We start from the raw sequence: 19,990 nt of genomic DNA on the forward strand, positions 1-19,990 counted from the left end.
TTAAAAGGTATTTATTGAGTAACTAGTATGTTCAAAGCACTCTGCTAAGTCAAGATTTTCTTCAAGTCTGCTCTATATGTTTTATAATGTGAGTAAATATTTAACATTGGGAGTAGGGTAGAGGAAAATATGGCTATTTACTAAGAAGCTAATACCTGCCAGGCACTGTTCTAGATACACTACATCTTGCTTTCATTTATTATATGATTAAATGCTTTTCAATAATGATGATTTGGATATGACCTGATGCAGTGAAGTGCATTCGTTCAGGGTATCATTAGAGAACTTATTTGGTACGTGTCCTAAGGTTTTAGTAAATAATATATGAAAGTAATGTTCCCAACAAAAGAGGTTCTTTTCTCTCTTACTACACACTAGGCATCTCTCCCGCCCCCCCCCCGCCCCCACAGAAAGCTCACAAAAGACCACATATTGTGTGATTCCATTTCATATGAAATGTCCAGAATAGGTAAATCTACAGAAACAGATAGTAAATTTGTGGTTGCCTAGGGTTGTGGGTGAGGGAAATGTGGGAAGAAAAGAGGAGTAACTGTTGTTGGGTATGGGTTTTTGCAGGAAGGGTGATGAACTGTTCCAGAACTGATTGTAGCAATGGTTGCAAAACTCTGTAGATATACTAAAAACCACTGAATTGTACACTTTAAAAATAGGTGAGTTGTATGGTATGTGAATTTTTATCTCACTAGAGCTATAATTTTTTTAAAGTTCTGAATTTCTCCTGTCTAATTGCACAGTCCCTTCAGGTCAACCCTGTGAGATACCCTCTTAATAGAACAGGAGGGTTTTTTACCATTAATGAGTAGTAACGTCAAAAAAAATAGGTAATATAAAAATGAATTCCAGCACAGAAGATAGGAACTTATAGAAACCATGGTGAGTGATAGATAAATACCCCAACTGGGAATAACTCATGTGCGTCGTAAAGTAAATCACTGTTCTAGTTCTCTATGAAACAACAACACAGAAAATCCTGGCCTCCTCCAGGATTCTGTTTAGCTGGTCCCGTCTTCGATCAGCTCAACCACTCTGTACTTCGCCCATGAACAAAAGCACACTGTTGCCCACTGAGTCCTATTTCTGTTATCTCTAATCTTTCCTCTTGGGCTCTGCAATATCTCATCCATTTTTTTTATATCACTTGGAAGTACTCTTTCCTCATTCTTCTTCCACATAGTTTTACAAATTTTCTAGGACAGCCTCCTTCCTTTACTTCAACACTTGAAAAAAACAAAACAAAACAAAACAAAACAAAACAAAACAAAACAAAACAAAACAAAACAGCACCTACACACCGCAGAGAGCCCCAAGTCAGCAAGATGAAAAGGGGTGGTTCAGATGAATACCTTGGGTGAGGATGGATACAAGAATAGTTTTATTGCTCTCTTAATCATTAGATTCCTGGGGGCACCTCTTTACTAGGCAATATGATATCTTTCCATTGTCTGGACATTCCCTTAAGAAATTGCTTGCTTAATCTCCCAAGGTGAGTTCTGAGGGAGGGCCTTACCTGACACAAACTGCAGTGGATTTCCACAGGCTAAGGAGGGTTCCACCGGGGCTCCTGGCCCTTCACCTCACTTGCTGAGTGCAGGGAAATCTGCCATGGCTTTCCATTCCTGGGCTTGCCCATGCTGCTAATTTTAGGCTGCTTCCTCATGCGGCTGCTGTGGCTATCAGCATGTGGCTCCCCTCAGAGGAGCTATTTTCTCCTATGAGTCTCATTTGTTTGTTTACAACTTGTCTCCCTTCTCCTCCCCAACCCCCCCTCTGTATAGCTCAGCTATTTCTTTGTAATAAATAAAATATCTTCCAGAATTACACTTACTCTAATCTGAATTTATCCCTGACTTCAAGGGACTAAGGAAAAATTTTTTTTTAATTAATTTATTTATTTTATTGGCTGTGTTGGGTCTTTTTTGCTGTGCGCGGGCTTTCTTTAGTTGCAGTGAATGGGGCTACTCTTCGTTGTGGTGCACGGGCTCCTCGTTGCCGTGGCTTCTCTTGCTGCGGAGCACGGGCTCTAGGTGTGTGGGCTTCAGTAGTTGCAGCACATGGGCTCAATAGTTGTGGCTCACGGGCTCTAAAGCGCAGGCTCAATAGTCGTGGCTCACGGGCTCTAAAGCGCAGGCTCAATAGTTGTGGCGCACGGGCTTAGTTGCTCCGTGGCATGTGGGATCTTCCTGGAGCAGGGCTTGAACCTGTGTCCTCTGCATTTGCAGGCAGATTCTTAATCACTGCGCCACCTAGGAAGCCCAGGAAAACTTTTTATAGTAGGTTTTAGTTGTACTTCCCAGTAGCCAGATTTCCAAATCATGTTTATCTAACAAATATTCACTAGGTTTCTACTGTGGATAAGATATTAGGTCACAGGGGACTTCCTCGGTGGCACAGTGGTTAAGAATCTGCCTGCCAATGCAGGGGACACAGGTTTGATCCCTTCCCCAGGAAGATCCCACATGCCACAGAGCAGCTAGGCCCATGTGCCACAACTACTGAGCCTGCACTCTAGAACCTGAGAGCTACAACTATTGAGCTCATGTGCTGCAACTACTGAAGCCCATGTGCCTAGAACCTGTGCTCCACAACAGGAGAAGCCACCACAATGAGGAGCCCGTGCTCTACAACAAGAGAAGCCACCACAATGAGGAGCCCATGCACCACAATGAAGAGTAGCCCCGCTCGCTGCAACTGGAGAAAGCCCATGTGCAGCAACGAAGACCCAACACAGCCGATATATAAATAAATAAATAAATAAATAAATAAGCTATTAGGTCACAGGGATATAATGATGAACAAAAGCACATGTGTATTTCACTGATGTAATCTTGATAACAGATTTATCAAACTTCTGCTGTGTTCTGGGCTCTCTGTTAAGACGTGAGAATAAAAAATTAATAAAGCAGAGCCCCTGTCCTCAAAGAGCTTATAAGATATTTCAGTATACATAGAGATTCAAAGAGGTGGGCTTACAAATTCCTGACACTTAGTTTTTTATATAGTGAATGGAAATTATGTCTTCATATATATTATAGACATAATCAAAAAAATTATTAACTTAAAGGATATAAATATACTAAGCAGCATCTCAAGGCTCTCCTTTATATACCTCGCTGAGTGTTTTGCTATTCTGTGGAGTCAGAAGGGTTGAAGGACCTAGAGAAGCCATTTTAGGCAATCAAAACACAGATGGTGACTATCAACATAAGACATGTCTCAATACATTCAACTTAGAGTTTTCAAGGTGATGGTGATGTTAATTCATGTATGTATTAATCATTTCACAATACATACGTGTATCAAATCATGACATTTTACACCTTAAACCTACACAATGTAATATGTCAATTATATCTCAATAATGCTGAAAAAAATATTTTTATTCTTCTTGAACAGAATAGGACTGAACATATCCATTATTTATTTATATGTGTAAATAATTGGCCTATAAGTTCATGGTCTTGGCATGTGGTTCTACGTGAACATAACTAAGCTCCTCAATACTTGGAAAGAGGTCTTTAGCACCTTGTTGAGTGAAAATAGGTTACAAAGTTCCAAGATCCATTGGGTAAACATACTGATTTCTATGTCTGTGCAACATACTTTGGAGTATGAAAAAACATCAGAAATGATGCTCAATAAATGTTACCAATGTATATATCTCCTGAGGTGGTATTTCTGATATTTTATTCTTTGTATTTTACTGAGTTATTTAAATTATTAACAGTAATCATTAATATTTTATATTTTATTTATTTATGTATTTTTTGGCTGTGTCAGGTCGTAGTTGCAGCAGGTGGGATCTTTCATTGTGGTGCGAGGGCTTCTCTATAGTTGTGGTGTGCGGGTTTTCTCTTCTCTAGTTGTGGTGCACAGGTTCCAGGGCACGTGGGCTATGTAGTTTGTGGCACAGCAGGTTCTCTAGTTGAGGTGTGAGAACTCAGTAGTTGTGGTGCATGGGCTTAGTTGTCCTATGGCATGTGGGATCTTAGTTCCCTGACCAGAGATCGAACCCACGTCCCCTGCATTATAAGGCAGATTCTTTACCACTGGACCACCAGGAAAGTCCCATCATTAATATTTAAAAATAAAATCAATTTTAATTTTCTAAATGACAATTTCCCATACAAAACAAATTTAATTTTAAACAGAATAGTTTTATATTAAATAAAATAAATCATTTTATCCAGTCTCTCTATTTGTAACTAGGAGAAGGATAAGGTGTTTCACCCTTACCATAGATTCAGTGTATAATTTTATTCTCTGATGATGTAGTACTTTTTAAAAAAATGTTTTCCATGCTAGGAACAATTCTAACATTCACCATTCCACAGGATTTCTATTTTATTGTCAACACTCTCAGCGCTTACAAATGGGAGCACTGCTGCTCTTTGGAAGTTAGCTTGCTCGGTAATGCTTCTTTTTAAAGATTGAACAGATGAAGTTCGTTGTTTGTTGAAAGTGAACAGCACACAACGCTTCAATTCACCTCTTAATACCCCAGTGTTTACAAAGAGTAATTTTTCATCTTTATTTTTTAAAGTAAAACAGCAGCTTGAACTGCATGGCGTTTTTCTTGGGCAAACATTTCTGTCATTTTAATGTGGTTAAACTGTATTTAGGCAGTGTGGAGGTGGCAACTATAATTTGTCTTCTAGGAACACTCTGTCCTTCCTAGTCACTACTGTTCAACTATTCCTTCGGGCTATCAGATCTTACACTGAGACTATAAAAATACATTTTTAAACTCTAATGAAAATCTGTCCATAAAAATGTCTGTGTTTTATTTATTTCTAAATGCCAGCCATTATGGCAATCTGTTTCATTTTTTCCAGAAGAAGCATGAGCAGCAGTACACATTTTTTAAAACTTTGCAATCAATGTGTGTAAAAGTTATGGTATGGTGAAGGTAACCAACAGTTGGTTCTAGAGCACATAAGGAATTCTGGGGGGTAGGGGAAGAGGGAAGGGAGTTTAAAAAATTTTTCTGTCTCCTTACTTTTGTGGCCTCTGTGCTGCTCCCATAAGATGTTTAATTCATAATTAAGAAATGTGGGGCTTCCCTGGTGGTGCAGTGGTTAAGAATCTGCCTGCCAATGCAGGGGACACTGGTTCAAGCCCTGGTCCAGGAAGATCCCACATGCTTCGGAGCAACTAAGCCTGTGTGCCACAACTACTGAGCCTGTGCTCTGGAGCCCATGAGCCATAACTACTGAAGCCCACGTGCCACAACAACTGAAACCCCTGCGCCTAGAGCCCATGCTCTGCAACAAGAGAAGCCACTGCAATAAGAAGCCTGTGTACCGCAACAAAGAGTAGCTCCCACTCACCACAACTAGAGAAAGCCTTCCTGCAGCAACAAAGACCCAACGCAGCCAATAAATAAATAAATTAATTAATTAAAAAAGAAATGTGTTGTCGGGAATCTCCTGGTGGTCCAGTTGTTAGGACTCTGTGTTTCCACTGCAGGGGGTATAGGTTCAATCCCTGGTTGGGGAACTAAGATCCTGCTACGAAGCCAAGAAAAAAAAAAAGGCATAACAAGTCTGTTTCTTTTATACCATTAGTTCGAAAGTTAGTAATAAAGGATTCAATAGAGGAAGATACTCATGCTGTGGTTGACTTCTATTAAAGACATAGTACTCTTAATTTGGCTAAAACCTGTAGTTACAATTAGTTTTAGTCCTGATTCCTATTTGAAGGCTGTGAGGCATGCTACTTAAAAATACACATATGTACATATGTTTATGTATATATATGTGTGTATATACATATATATATATGTGTGTGTATACACACACACACACACACACAATCTCACCTTTTGGCTTGATGAAGGTTCTATTGCTGATGTACTTTGGTATGGGATCTGGCACAAGGAACAAAATAAAGCAAATTTTCCAGATTTCATGCTTCTGACAGCTAAATTAGAAATTTCAACCTCAAATATCTTTATAAGACCTTTTGAAATCAGTAGCAACAAAACAGCTCAATTTGCAACCTGAAGTTTGACTGTTAAGCTCTAGTAGTTGAGATTCCTTCTCTTTATGGCTGTTTTAATTTTCTTTAAAAGGAAAGCACATAGACTTAAAAGATTCATATGTGTATAGATCTCACTCTTCATACCATATGTCTTTGGTGATGCTCATTATTACTTAGAACTTGCAGAATTCTCATCTTATGATTGCTGAGGGATAAAATTAATTTTAAAGCATAGTTTATCATGCTGTTAAGACTTTGTTTTTAAAAACAACTTTTATGTTTTACTGCCAACCTCCCTCCCCCACAAAAAACAAAACAAAACAAAAAATCAACAACAACAAACACCATAGTCATTTTGAGTACTTTCTCTGTTTGGAAAGTATAGTAACTGGAATAATCACACTGTAATTTCAAAGACATGGACACATCCCCACATACTGGTCAATGGCCACATTACATTTGATTTTTTTCAGGCTTATGCCTGTTTGAATGCCACCTGAATTCCTGTAGTTAAGGGATGGAAAGCAAAGCAAAGAAATTATAGACAGTTATAAAAAGAGGGCACTTAAAAAATGTTTCAGGCATTCATAATATCATTACTACTGTTTCACGCTGAGATACTGAGAAGGAAATTGGAGTCCGAATATACATTTAGAGCAGGAAATGAGAGTAGTATAAATGTGAGAATGAAAGTTGAGGAGGATTCTATAATAAGTATCCAGAATTATTATTCTTTATGTTGTTAAGTGGCATACATAACATATAATATTATGAATAAAATTGTTTTGCACCTATTAAAAAGAAGGGCAATTTTTTTTCCTGTGATCTCTCATTTATGTGGCAGAAGAAAATTCTTTCTCCCATCTCACTTCTGGGCTAGGCCCATACCCTGTAGGATAACAGAAAAAGGACTTTTTATGATGCAATTCAAAAGGAAGAAAAAAATTCTTATGGGCTGAATTGTGTTCCCCCCCAAATTCATTTGCTGAAATCCTAATCTCCAGTACCTCAGAATATGACTGTATTTGGAGATAAGGGTTTAAAGAGGTAATTAAGGTAAAATGAGTGGGCCCAACCCACTACATCTGGTGTCTCTATAAGAAGAAAAGACTAGGGCAGAGAGAATGTACAGAGGGAGGAATGGCCATGGGAACACCCAGGGAGAATGGAGCCATCTGTAAGTCAAGGAGAGATGCCTCAGAAGAAACCAAACCTGCCAACACCTTGATGTCTGATTTCTAGCCTCCAGAACTGTGAGAAAATCAATTTAAGCCACCCAGTCTGTGGTACTTTGCTGTGGCAGCCCTACCAAAATAATACAGAAACACACTCTTTTTTTAAAATAGGGAAATTTATTTATTAATTGGCTGCGTTGGGTCTTTGTTGCTACACATGGGCTTTCTCTAGTTGCGGCGAGTGGGGGCTACTCTTCATTATGGTGCAATGGCTTCTCTTGTGGAGAATGGGCTCTAGGCATGCAGGTTTCAGTAGTTGTGGCACATGGACTCAACAGTTGTGGCTCACAGGCTCTAGAGCGCAGGCACAGTAGCTAGGACGTATGGGCTTAGTGGCTCCATGGCATGTGGAATCTTCGAGACCAAGGATCGAACCTTTGTCCCCTGCATTGGTAGGCAGATTCTTAACCACTGTGCCACCAGGGAAGTCCCACAGAAACACACTCTTGATTTTTAAAACTTAAGGTCAAAAAGACCACTTCATTTTTCCTAGTCAAAACCTGTCCTGCTTCCCTTAGCAGCCATCCTCATCTTGGTAAATGGCTTCAAGTCGGAAAACTACCAGTGGCCCAGCACTCCTCCCAGTCTCTGATCCATTACAAACCATCCATCACAACTCTGTTAATTCTATCCCCAAAGTGTGTTTTAAATCTACCTTCTTTACTTTATCTCCATCACAACCACCTTAGTCCCCACTGCTATTATCTCCCACTTGGATTATTGTAATAGCGTCCTAAATAATCTAACTTTGCCCATGTTCACCCTCTTCTAATTCAGCAATACTGTTCAGTTCAGCAACAAAAGTAGTCTTTTTCTTAACACATATAATCATTGCCCTCCTCTCCTGGCTTAAAACCCCTGAGCAGTACTTAGAATAAAACTCCTTAATGTGCCTTTACTTGATCTAGACTCTGACTGCCTATCACCCAAACATTTCTTGTACCCTTGTGCTCTGTCTACACTAATTTTCTTTCAGTTCCTGGAAAATGCCAAGGTCTTTCTTGTCTCAAGGGCTTCATGTTTTTCTGCCCACCTAGGATATTTTCTCATCCCTATCTTCACAAGGCTTGATCCTTCTCTTTGGTTTTAGTTTTAATAGAAACTCCTCCACTGAAGTCTTCGCCGTCCATTCTGTTTCAAGGACTTACTCTATCATTCTCCATCTCTATCTCTTGTTTGTTTCCTTAGTATTTATTACAATTTGAAATACTTTTATTTGCCTGCCTATTTGTTTTTTCCTATCTCTATTACTATAACTAGGAAGGCACCACAGAGTAGATGTTCAGTGAAGATTTGTTAAAGAATCTTGTAAAATATCCAACTGCCATGTGTATATTCTGGGCTGAAGCCATAATGCTAAGTCAAAGACCAAGGAGAAGGGTTGACTGTGGAGCCTATAAGACAGGGGGTTAAAAGGACAGAACTTTCCAGATGGAGGGACTCACTGAGGGACTGAAGAAAATGTGGCCATGCAACTGCTTGATTGAAGGCTCTAAACTTGGAAAGCAGGGGTGTGTAAAATAAAATAAAACAGGCTTTTCCTGTTGGCCACTCAAGGTGGAATCTTCAATTTGGTGGCAATAGGTGACAAATTCTTTCAGACAATACCAACCTGTCCTTTGTTTCTTTATTCCATCCTTCCTTCCTTCCTTCCTGCCTGCCTTTCTTCCTTTCTTCTTTCTTTTTCTTTCTCTTTCTCTCTTTCTCTCTCTCCCCCTCTCCCTTTCTTTCTTTCTTTTTTTGCCATTCCTCGCGGCTTGAGGCATCTTAGTTCTCTGACCAGGGATAGAACCTGGGCCCCCAGCAGTAGAAGTGCAGAGTCCTAACCACGGGACTGCCAGGGAATTCCCCATCCTGTCCTTTCAAAGTTAACAATAAAAGGCTTAACCTTGCCATATATATCATTTCCCCACTGTTGGAACTTATGTTGTTTTTAATTTTTGCTTTTAGAAATAATATAACAATAAACATCTTTATTCACAGTTTTATTTGCCTGCCTCTTTGTTTTTATCTCTCTCACCTCTAGAAGTGGGAAAGAGGCACGTAGTAGTAGGTGCTCAATAAAGATTTGTTGAATGTGCTTTGTATTTCCTTATTTCCTTAGGACAGAGTCCAGAAGTGATATAAGTAGGTAAATAGTTTAGCACAATGTCTCACAATAACTATTGCTACTAATATGAACTATTATTAAGTGAAATTTATTGACTCTTGAAACATATTGCCAAATTTATTTATAAAAAGGTTGTAATAATTTACAATGTGGCAGCACCATTAATTCAATAAATAATTTTTGAGCACATACTATAGGCCAGAAACTGTTTAAGGTATTTAGGAACAGAGCACTAAGCAAAACAAAGTCCCTGCATTAATGAAGTTTTCTTTCTAGCGAAAAAGACAAACACATATATCTACCTACATAATATATATTTATAGATTGTACATAATTATCTTAAGTTAATCTATATATGATGTAATATAAGTGTAACACGTTATACATTTATGTATTACATAAAACATTTATGTATTAGATGATAAATATCAGGTAGTGATAACAGATATAAGAGAAAACAAAGCAGGATAAGTTTTAGAGAGTGAGGGGCTAGTTTTTTGGATAGGGTGATGAGGGAAGACTGGGGAGGTGACATGAGCAGAGACTTGGATGAAGGAGGTTAGGTGGGGTACAGCACAAGCAGTATGGCTGTATGGAAGGGAGCAGGAGAAAGAGTGGAACAGGATGAATACCTAGTTTAGTGGTCTCTCAACAGTCTGAGCATTTTTTTTTAATGAAAATAACACAGTAGGTAAAAAATATTTTACTTTTGTTCTAAATAAAAATTGCATCATTTTTTATGACATGGAATTCTTTCCCAAATGTTCTCTTACTACTTGTAGTTCAGGAGAGAGAATGGTAGTAAAAATAAAGCTAACATTTACAAAATACTGGCCATGTTCAAAGCACTGTACATGTTACCTTATTAAATCCTCACAAACCAGTGATGTATGGATTAACTTCCCCCATTTATAGAAATTGTGACTGAGAAGTAATTTTCTGTAAAACAGACCATTAGTAAATGTCTGTAGGTGACTTTGGGAGGATAGAAGGACAGAGGTCTGAGTGGCCTGTAGGCTCAGGCTCTGAATCCAGACAAACCAGTACCACAGGCCATACTCATCATCAATTACTCATGCTTCTGATTATCTTCATAAACTTCTGATCCTATACGTGTTTCACTTTAAAGGTAATCACAGGCTATTTTCTGAGATCATGCATGACAGTTTCATAGATTTATAAGGTTAAAAGTCTATTCCACTTTCTACAAGCAAGACCTATATTTTAAAATATTCTAGAGAGAGATGTATCCTTTTAGCAGGGATAGCTGTACACTAATTCATGCTCTCTCTTCTATGGTATAAAGTTGTACCTTGGAACACAGCAGGGGTTAGGTTTCCCAGTCTGCTTGCATCTAGGTGTGTAGTTCTTGCTAACATTATGTATGCAGATGTGATAAGTGGTACCTCCCAGACAAAAGTTTTAAGAGGCTCCTGGTGCCCTCATCTCTCCAAGCTCCTGGAAATTAGTTTCCATTCATTAGGAACACCTACTTGGAATGTTAAAAAGGTAAAAAATAGACTCCTATCATGTTAACATTCATTTAGTGTTTATTTGTTGCAGCATTGATTACATATCTTAAAAACCCAAATCCCATAACTTCCCCTTTAATGATATATTCTGAGGCATCAAGTCCTGAAGGTTAAAAGACAACAAAAGCCCTACGAGGGCAATGAAGCTCTCAAAATAAGAATTAAGTATGTTTCATTGGCATCATCACCACTCCTAATATTGAAATTATGCTTTCTTTGCTTAAGTATCTTGTCATTTTTACTCTTATTTCTGTAATATACAGAAATATATTACTATAATATAATCATAATATAATATATAACAGTATACATTATATTATAATATTTCTGTATATTACAGTAATATACAGAAATTCAGTATGGGTTGAATTGGGTTGCCCAGAGATGGCTGAAGTTCTAGCTTCCAGTGTCTGAGAACCTGACCTTATTTGGAAATAGGGTCTTTGCAGATGCAATCCAGTTAAAAAGAGGTCACAATGGATTAGGTTGGGCCTTAATCCAATGACTAGTGCCCTTATAAGAGGGATATTTGGACACAGAAACACAGGGGAAAATACCATGTGGAGATGGAGGCAGGGGTTAGAGTCGTGCATCTACAAGCCAAAGAATGCCAAGGATTGTCAGCAGCCACCAGAAGCTAGGAGAGAAGTAAGGAAAAGATTCTCTGAGACCCCCCAAGAGGCAACCAACCCTGCTGCTTTCTTGATTTCAGATTTCTGGCCTCCGTAACTGTGAGACAATAAATTTCTGTTGTTTCAAGCCATCCAATTTGTGGTATTTTGTTATGGCAGCCCTAAGAAACTAATACACATAGATGTTCTAGCACAGACACTTCCCAATCTGAAATATATTTTTCAGTGAGATAAAGAAACATGGCTTACTGTGGAATTCTTTCTAGTTTCTCAACATTCACTCTGAAGGCAAGGTGCTAGAAAAGCCTGACATAAAATTTCAAGAGTGCCTTGTTTCAAGTTTTCCTTCTCGTGTGGCCTAGGAAATCCGGAGTTTGTTTTGTGGGTAGGGACTCTAGCCATACACATTACTTAATTTTCTCTGAATGAAGGAGTCCCTTCCTTATAAGTTTATCTTCCAGGGGGAGTGCAGAAAGTGATGGCAGCCAGCATTTTATCGGGAGCCTAAACTGGTGGTGTTGATAGTTAATGCCAACAGGCTCCATCATTGCTGTGAATACATCTGGCATCCTCAGAGTAGCTCCAGTTGAGGCTAAGGTATAAAATAAAATACATCGATAGACTTTATATCCATATTTGTGATATTTTATTTGCTGCTTCACATTCTTCCTGGATAAAAGTGGAATAAAATAACAGAGACTGGAACCAATAGGCAAAAAGACAACCTAGCCAAAAAACGAAGAGATTTTCTTCACTGAAAGGCCCTAGAACACGCTGAAACGCTGTTACAAGACACAGCAAGCACCTCCGCTTGTCTTGCAAATTCCAACTTGTGTATTTGGCATTTTCCTCTTAAGGCAACGCAAAGCAGCACACTGCGCAGGCGCCCGGGTCGATGTGCCCTGGGAGGATTCCGGCGCAGGCGCGCGGGCCGGGAAGTGGGCGGGCTCGCACGTGTGCTCTGCGGTTCACTTCCGGCCGGCCCCTCCCCCTCCCCCGCGTTGCCACCTCCCCCTCTCCCTTCTCCTCCCCAGTCTCTCCCCCAACTCTCCCCACCCCTAGCGCTCTCCGCCTCGCTCGCCTCCTGTCCTTCTGCTCCCGCTCCATCCGGGTCGCTGACGGCTGGCGCTGGACTGGACAGCAGTGGCGGCTGCTCTTCTCTGAGGAACCCGGTAAAGTTTCACAGGAGCCGAGGAGGGGAGCAGCGGAGCAGCTTCACCGACGCCGGAGGAGCTCTGGTGTTCGCCGCCGCTGGCTGAAGGAGGAGGGTCCGGGAGCTGGAGACCTGCCTCAGCTGCCGCGCTGCCTCGCTCTTGGGGGAGGCGCCCCCCCACCAGCCGCCCTGGGCTTCCTGTGCCTTGAGGGGCCGGGTGAGTCGTTGCCCCGGTGGGTTCGGGGGCGTCTGAAGGCGTTAGGGAGGGGGCAGGCCGGGCTGGGCGGATACAGGCCGGCCTGGCGCTGGGTGCTTTCTCAGCGTTTCCTCGGGGTGGGGGGTGGGGGACGAGGGCAGTGTCGGGCCCCCTGGCCCGGGGGCTGGAATTTCGCACCTCCCTAGGGAAGGGCCTCCCTGGGACGGGGGCCGCCGGGGTGCCGAGCCTCGTCAGCCGGCCTCTGCGGCTGCTGGGAGCGGGCGGCTGCCGTAGTTGACTGGTCGGCCCTCGAGGTTGGGTGTGTGCAGATGATTTCTCTCCCCTGGTCTCCCAGAGCTGATCTGAGTGCATATTCAAAGAATGACGGGAATGAATTGCTTCTCTTTTCCCTACCTGTTGCTGGCGAGAGAATACCTTCCCCATTACCCCTCTTAGTTTTTATTAAAGAAAAGGATTGTTAAACCTCGTGCGCTGAAATTGGGGGTGTTTTCCTGTCCTCTCCTTAAAAAAAAAGAAAACAAAAAACAAATAAAAACCGGGAAGACAATGCAGAACTCTTGGGAACTATCGGGTTCTGATGGCCCAAAAGAATGAAATCAAACTTTTCTTAATGGACGGGTCATGGGTGGAATGAGACAGCTAAAAACACTTGCTTACCCGAACGTAGGAAAGTTGGCTTTTGAAACTTCTTAGGTTCTGTGTGAGGAATGTGGGTGACTACAACGGGAATAAGGCTGACTTCCTGTAATTGTGTTATTTAATAACGCGATGTGTCTGAAAATCTGTGTAGGTTTAAATGAAGTGGACTCTTTGTTATCCGTGTCTATATAAGCGAAGAAACATTCAGTCAATGTGCTGGAAAGTTCTACAGATTTCGCCACCAAACTATTAGTGTCCCAGTCCCCATTTCTATTCTTGAAAAATCGGCAGTGCCGGAGTTATTTGCAGGTTTTTTTCCATCTTCAAATAATTGTCTCAGGGATATAGATACATATAGATTTCCTTGGTTACCACTCGTAGCAGAAAATGTTGAATTTTGGGGGAAGAGTCTTGATCTTTTAACTGCATACTTTTGTATTATAATTAGGCACAGTGATTTAGTTTTGAGTTAAATTAGTAGTGAGGTCATAGTGTTAATATTTTGATTTGTAAAATATGATCTTTGAAGGTGATTTTCTTAAAATCAAAGCTTAACTAGAGAATTATAATTTTTTTCTGGGGCCTGTTAGTTGGAAGAGTCTTTTAAATTGTGGGAAACTCAAAAGTTTCATTATTGGTTTTATTTCTAGTACAGATAAGAACTTCAGTTTGCTGTTAATGTGGAGGCAGGTGTTAGAAAGTCTAATTATTCTGTGTCTTGAGGGAGATTGCAAAGTTTTATGTTTCTGTAGTTGGCTAAATTTTTCACCGAGTATATATCTGATTTGGGAGAAAGTGGATAGAAATCTGTCTTATTTCTTGCTCCCAGTGAAATTATTCAAAGCAAAAAGAAAAAAAATCATCAAGATACTTAACATTTCAATGAGATTAGTCTATCATAAGATAACGAAAAGTCAAAACAAAAATTTGGCAAAGAATCATGGGGAGTGATGTATTTTTCTGAAACATTTCTGTATGATAATTTAAAAAATATACAACATACAACTGTTCGGTTTTTGAAACTGAATGATACTTATGTAGCACATTATAAAGTAGATTTCATGTTTACTATATAGTGATTATTGTAGCCTTGCACATGAAAGAGCAGTTTTATATTATGTTTCCTTTGAAGTCACATTAACTTTTTTTCTGTCTTCTCAGACATAGGGATACCTCCAACTTGCCAGTGTTTCAGAAGGGAGTTTTTTATTGAAACTGGAAGACCAAAAGAATTACAAACATGTTGTGCTGGGGAAATGCATCTTTTGGACAGCTAGGTTTGGGTGGAATTGATGAAGAAATTGTACTAGAGCCCAGAAAAAGTGACTTTTTTATAAATAAAAAGGTTCGAGATGTAGGATGTGGACTCAGACATACTGTATTTGTTCTGGATGATGGAACAGTGTACACATGTGGATGTAATGATCTAGGGCAGCTAGGTCATGAAAAATCCAGAAAGAAACCAGGTAAGTTGAAAATATTTTTGTTTGCTGTTTCTAATAATTATATCATTTAAGTTTGAAAGGTCAAACAGTTTCTCTAGTCCTAAACTCATGTTTTTTTTTAATCAAGCTTTAAAAGCAAACTAGGCATTAAATATATCATTTACAGTTTGTATGCTTGTAAGTACTTGAATTATTTTGTGGTTTCTTTTTTTTTAACTACTGCTATTATAAATCCTTATTGTATGAAGCTGCAGTTTCAGAACATAATTATGATGATGTAAAACAATAGAAAAAACCACCCTGCAGTGTATAGACCTTCTTTGGTACTGAGTATATTGGTATTGAATATACAGTATGTAGGTCCTCTTTTGTAAGTACTGTTCAGCCACCCTGGGCAGATTTTAAATGTATAATTTACTGTGTTGTTTTCCATATATCAGAAAGGGGGAAGATTAAGATGAAAGCTTTTTACTTTCACTTACTTGCCTAAAATATAATCCTAATTATTCTCTTGTTCTCCCTATTGTATTTTAAATACATGATTTTATTTAGTTTGAAATATCTTTTATTTCCCTAGTCTAAAGTTTTGTGTCTATGAGATGTCCTGATTATGTAGTAGTCATACAAACCAAATTTAAAATAATTGGTAGGGTAATGAGAATTTTGAAGAATTTGGTCACATTTCATGTTCTGTTTTCTTGGATATACATATTTTAAAGTCAAATATTACCACACTTAGCAAAATTGTTATGTGAATTTCACTTTCAATTGTGTTAACTAAAAGTTAATTCTTAAGATGGTAAATTCAGATAAGATCACAGCTGTACTGATTTCCAATTTCTTTTAACTTTAACAATAATGGCACCTAAGTATTTTCTATGGCAATTATTTTTCTTTACCACATCATTATTTAAGTGGTTTTTATTGTTAATATACTTTTGAGAGGTTAATGTAGGTATAAGATATTAAGGTATTAAATTAAAGCATGTTACTCATTTTTCATACCATTTCACCCTCATGCCCAACCTCACTTTTCTAACTTGTAAATTGCTGTGTAGTTTTCATCCTTCCTTTGTTGGTAGGATTTTAATCTCTTTTCTTCAGCCTTAATTTGTAATTTAACTTTTTTGGTTGAATGGTAGTGATGTTTAATACAATAGGTTTAATTATTGCGGAACTCAGGGTAAATGGTAGTTTTCTTGTGCTCTATCTCATGAAGAATATTCTATGGAATTTTATCAGATTTTCATAATCTTAGGCATTGAGGTTGTCATGTTGTTAGACATGAATGGTAATTTACTGATATATATTTATCACTGCTTTAGAGGCAGATGGACCCTTTACCTTTTTTGCTTAGCTTGGAATGCTGCCTCTGGTTGAGATTTTCATGGTATTGGGGCTGTTACTATTCTTACAATTAACATGCCCCACAGAAATAACTGAACATATCTCTGTATTGCTTTTGTAATTTCTGAGAGGCTACAGGGCAAGTAGAAAGTACAAAGCTAGCACATAGAAACTGCCAATATAGTTACTGAAATTTACTTAGATTTAAATTTTTTAAGTGATATAAAACATCTGTTCTGTGCCCAAGACAAGGGTGGTAGACACTATGCACTAATAGTACAATATAATGATTATAGTGCCTGGAACAGCTTTTAACCCTATAAGTGAAGTTCTAAGAAACCTAACTAGCCAGAAGAGGCTTCTTTGTGGTCATGTTGACATTGTGATGATTGCATCGTGACATTTATATCACTTTGTTGATTCATCCTGGAAGCATTATGTAGCAATATAAAGTTGGGAGGGTGGGTTTACCTAATTTTTGGCACCTCTTTAGGATTACCTTATTGTCCAGAGTACATCACAGTCTATGGAATAGAAAAATGGAAGGCATAAAATTTGTCTTTGAAAAATTTAAAGCCTGGATGAAATAACTAGAGAGAATTGAAATTTACATGATGTGGTATGTTTTTTTGAGACTAGGACGTTTAAATGATGGGTAATGTCGTGGGATAGAATTTAAGATTTTTGGGAGAAAATGAAGTCTTAAGTTTAATTCAATGATTGGTCACATAAATATCCAGAAAATAAATCTGGAGCTGAAGTACCTTAGCTTTATGGAAGAGAATCCTTATCACGAGAAAAACTTTTTATAACTAGAAGTCCAGAGTTAATGATGTATTGAAGTTATTCCTAGTTACAGAGGTAGGGAAAAGTATAAGTTCAGAGGGAGGTAGGTGCTCTGATAGGTGCTTAATCTTTTAACCTCAGTTTTGATTTGAGGGGATTGAGTGGAAAATGTAATACTGTTTTTAACTAAAATTATTTCCCTTTGGAATAATTCCTTAATGATTTAAATGTACTCCTTCCCTAACCATTTTTTAAAAATTTGTGAGTTTGAGAAATGGATTAGAAGATAAGGAGTTGTTCTTATTTAATTAGTTTTAAAGTCTTCTGGTAACAGAATGAGTTTGGTTGAATTTTAGGACCGTGTAATAAATGTAATTCACTTCATCAGAGCTTTAAACTTGTGTCATGAAGAAAGCAAACAGAGAGCTAAGAATTGTTTTCTTATAGAGATTAGCTTTATAAGCATGCTAAATATTAAGAAGTAAAAGAGAAAGAGGTGGCCTCATTCATTATGGATAAGTTATTCTTGAGAGTCATGATAACCTATTGGAGGACTCAGCCTTATATATAGTGTAGTAAATAGATTTGAGCTATGGCCTGTTGGGAGAAGTTTCCATTCTCAACATTCTGGTAACCTTGTGGGAAGATTTCACTGATTTCCTTTATTATACCAAGAGTGCAGATTATGTCCATGTTCATCTCTGTTGTCTTGTATATGTATACTCCTTGCTATCACTACTAGCTCTTTCTGAACTATTTCCAGAGAAGTGAACATCTATTTCACTTTCATGTATTTTTCCTTCGTAGGATTTTTCTTAAACCTTTTAAAATCTAGAGGCTCTCATTTTTCCCCTTAATTCATAGCTAAACAGGTAAATAGTATATTTAATCTTCAAAGTGCTAGGTTAGTCCACCTAAATAAACTGTTAGTTTTATTTTTGTACTTCCAAATTTGCTTCTGAAAATTTTAAGATAACATTTAGGAAGTGTACTTTTCTTAATGTGACTATTTACTCACTGTGTATCCAGCCATAGGTAAAATTTGGTGTCCATGGTCCTATATATATGTTTTAACATCTATTTCCATTTGCTTTGTGTTAGAAACAGTGCTAAACTATTTTATGTCTGTAATTTGCAAATAATGTGATATATAGTTCTGTTAAAAATGACTGTTTTAAAAGCTTTTTATGGTGTACAAAGTTCTTTCGAATAGGTTATGTATCTCATTTAATCCTCACAACAGTCTTGTATGTTAGCTAGGGCAGGTGTTATGGTCCCCCTTTTTCAGATGAAGAAACTGAAGTTAAAAGAGATGAATCACTAGAGTAGCAAATATTGAGACCACTGTAAATCCTGTGGTTTTATCTGTATCCCACAAAGTTTTGCCTCTACCACATTTAGAAGGTAGAGGAATATTTATTCACCTAGGAGGAAACTAGTTTCCACCATTATTTTAATGTAATTCTGAGGGTTTTAAAAAATCTCTTAAAAGTTACTATTTTGTAACTAAGGTTATACAATGAAGACATCATGTTTTATTATCCTTCCCTAGTCCCTTCCCTGTGCATAAATTCAGAGAGAAGCCATTTTAGGAACTGTGTAAGAAGGTTGAGAATTCTAGTTTCAGCTGTAATATTGTATCAACACAAACTAAAAATACAAATATATATATTTTATTCTTGAACCGAAGACTAACTTCATTGCAGAGCCAGTAGTGGATAAGGTTTTGAATAGTATAAAATTTATTGTAGCTTGTGCTCAACTCTTCTACTGAAGATAAAAAGATTATGAGCATTGATTCTGTTTTTTGTGTCCCAAAATGGTAATTTCTACTGTCTATCGTTCTAATAAAAACATTTTGGTCATATAGCAGTAATTTGCTTGCCTTTCTTGCTTCTTCATTTTCTGATCTCTCTGTGTTCATAAAACATAAATCTGTAAATGAACTCCTTAACAGGTAGTTGAAATTTAAAATGTAATATAGGAAAATAAATGTATAAATATGGGAAATAAAGTTATTCTCTTAAGAGTGGATCAAAAATTTCAAATTATCCCATGTATTTCTTAATGAACCAAAACATACATACGTTACCAAAGAAACTCATTATGTTTTATTACTCCTAATTTTCACAATACCTTCTAAGGAAGAGAAAGGTGTGGATGATATGAAGGCTTGAAAAAGTAATTACTTGGGTCAGGAATGGAGGCTTGCTTTGGACGCTTTACTTTGAGAAAGGTTAGTGTCCAAGAATCACAGTGTCGAGGGTAGGGAAAAAAATCATAATGCAAACAGATGACTACTGTTAGAGAGATGTATAATAATACTTTACTTTGTGTAGGACCCTACATCTGAGGAATTTCAAGAGCATTACACAATAACTCATGGTTCCTTTCAAAATGCTTGTGACACAGTTTGCAAGAATTATCCTCATCTTAGGGGATAAATTTACGGAGAAATGGCAGCACAAGTTGGTAAGTAACTTGTCAAAACAGCAGGTGACTGGTGAACAGCTATAAATTGATCTGAAAATTTAAGTTTACCAGCCTCCTACCTTATTCACTAAATTGTGCTTATGTTTAGAATTATTTACAGTAGTATCTTCTATTTGAGGCAGATCAAATACTAATGCACAGATTGGTTTTTTGCCATTCTGTTGATGGCCTATTGAAATGAATCATTATTTTACCAAGATGCTTGCATTGTGATACCACTTTGGTACTTCATTATAACCTTGTGTTGTATGGAGAATATTTAAACAAAGGAACAAAAACTTATTATGGTTAACACCCAGTCTTTTCTCTTTCCTCTGTTATATATCATATTCTGTACGCCTTTGTTGTCTAATGCTGTGCTGTGCTACTATCCAAGGTCCATAGTAACTGTCAGGCACAGT

The 19,990-nt window shown here is 38.1% G+C and overlaps 1 protein-coding gene across 8 annotated transcripts in view; it reads left to right on the top strand.

The window, feature by feature from the left end:
- The first annotated feature begins 12,547 nt into the window (after window positions 1–12,547).
- Window positions 12,548–19,990, top strand: part of HERC4 (HECT and RLD domain containing E3 ubiquitin protein ligase 4) — a 137,453-nt gene continuing 130,010 nt past the window's right edge. For 2 of the 8 annotated variants that reach the window (XM_057734433.1, XM_057734435.1), the window contains exons 1-2: window positions 12,548–12,879; window positions 14,680–14,984. In XM_057734433.1, coding sequence (XP_057590416.1) covers window positions 14,759–14,984 — 226 coding nt within the window. In that variant the 5' untranslated portion in view covers window positions 12,548–12,879; window positions 14,680–14,758. Of the gene's footprint in view, window positions 12,880–14,679; window positions 14,985–19,278; window positions 19,333–19,435; window positions 19,569–19,990 lie in introns of those variants that run through there. The other 6 variants (XR_009053675.1, XM_057734430.1, XM_057734432.1 and 3 more) reach the window with 6 other exon arrangements.

Source organism: Hippopotamus amphibius, chromosome 5 (assembly GCF_030028045.1).
Source record: "Hippopotamus amphibius kiboko isolate mHipAmp2 chromosome 5, mHipAmp2.hap2, whole genome shotgun sequence".
NCBI lineage: Eukaryota > Metazoa > Chordata > Mammalia > Artiodactyla > Hippopotamidae > Hippopotamus > Hippopotamus amphibius.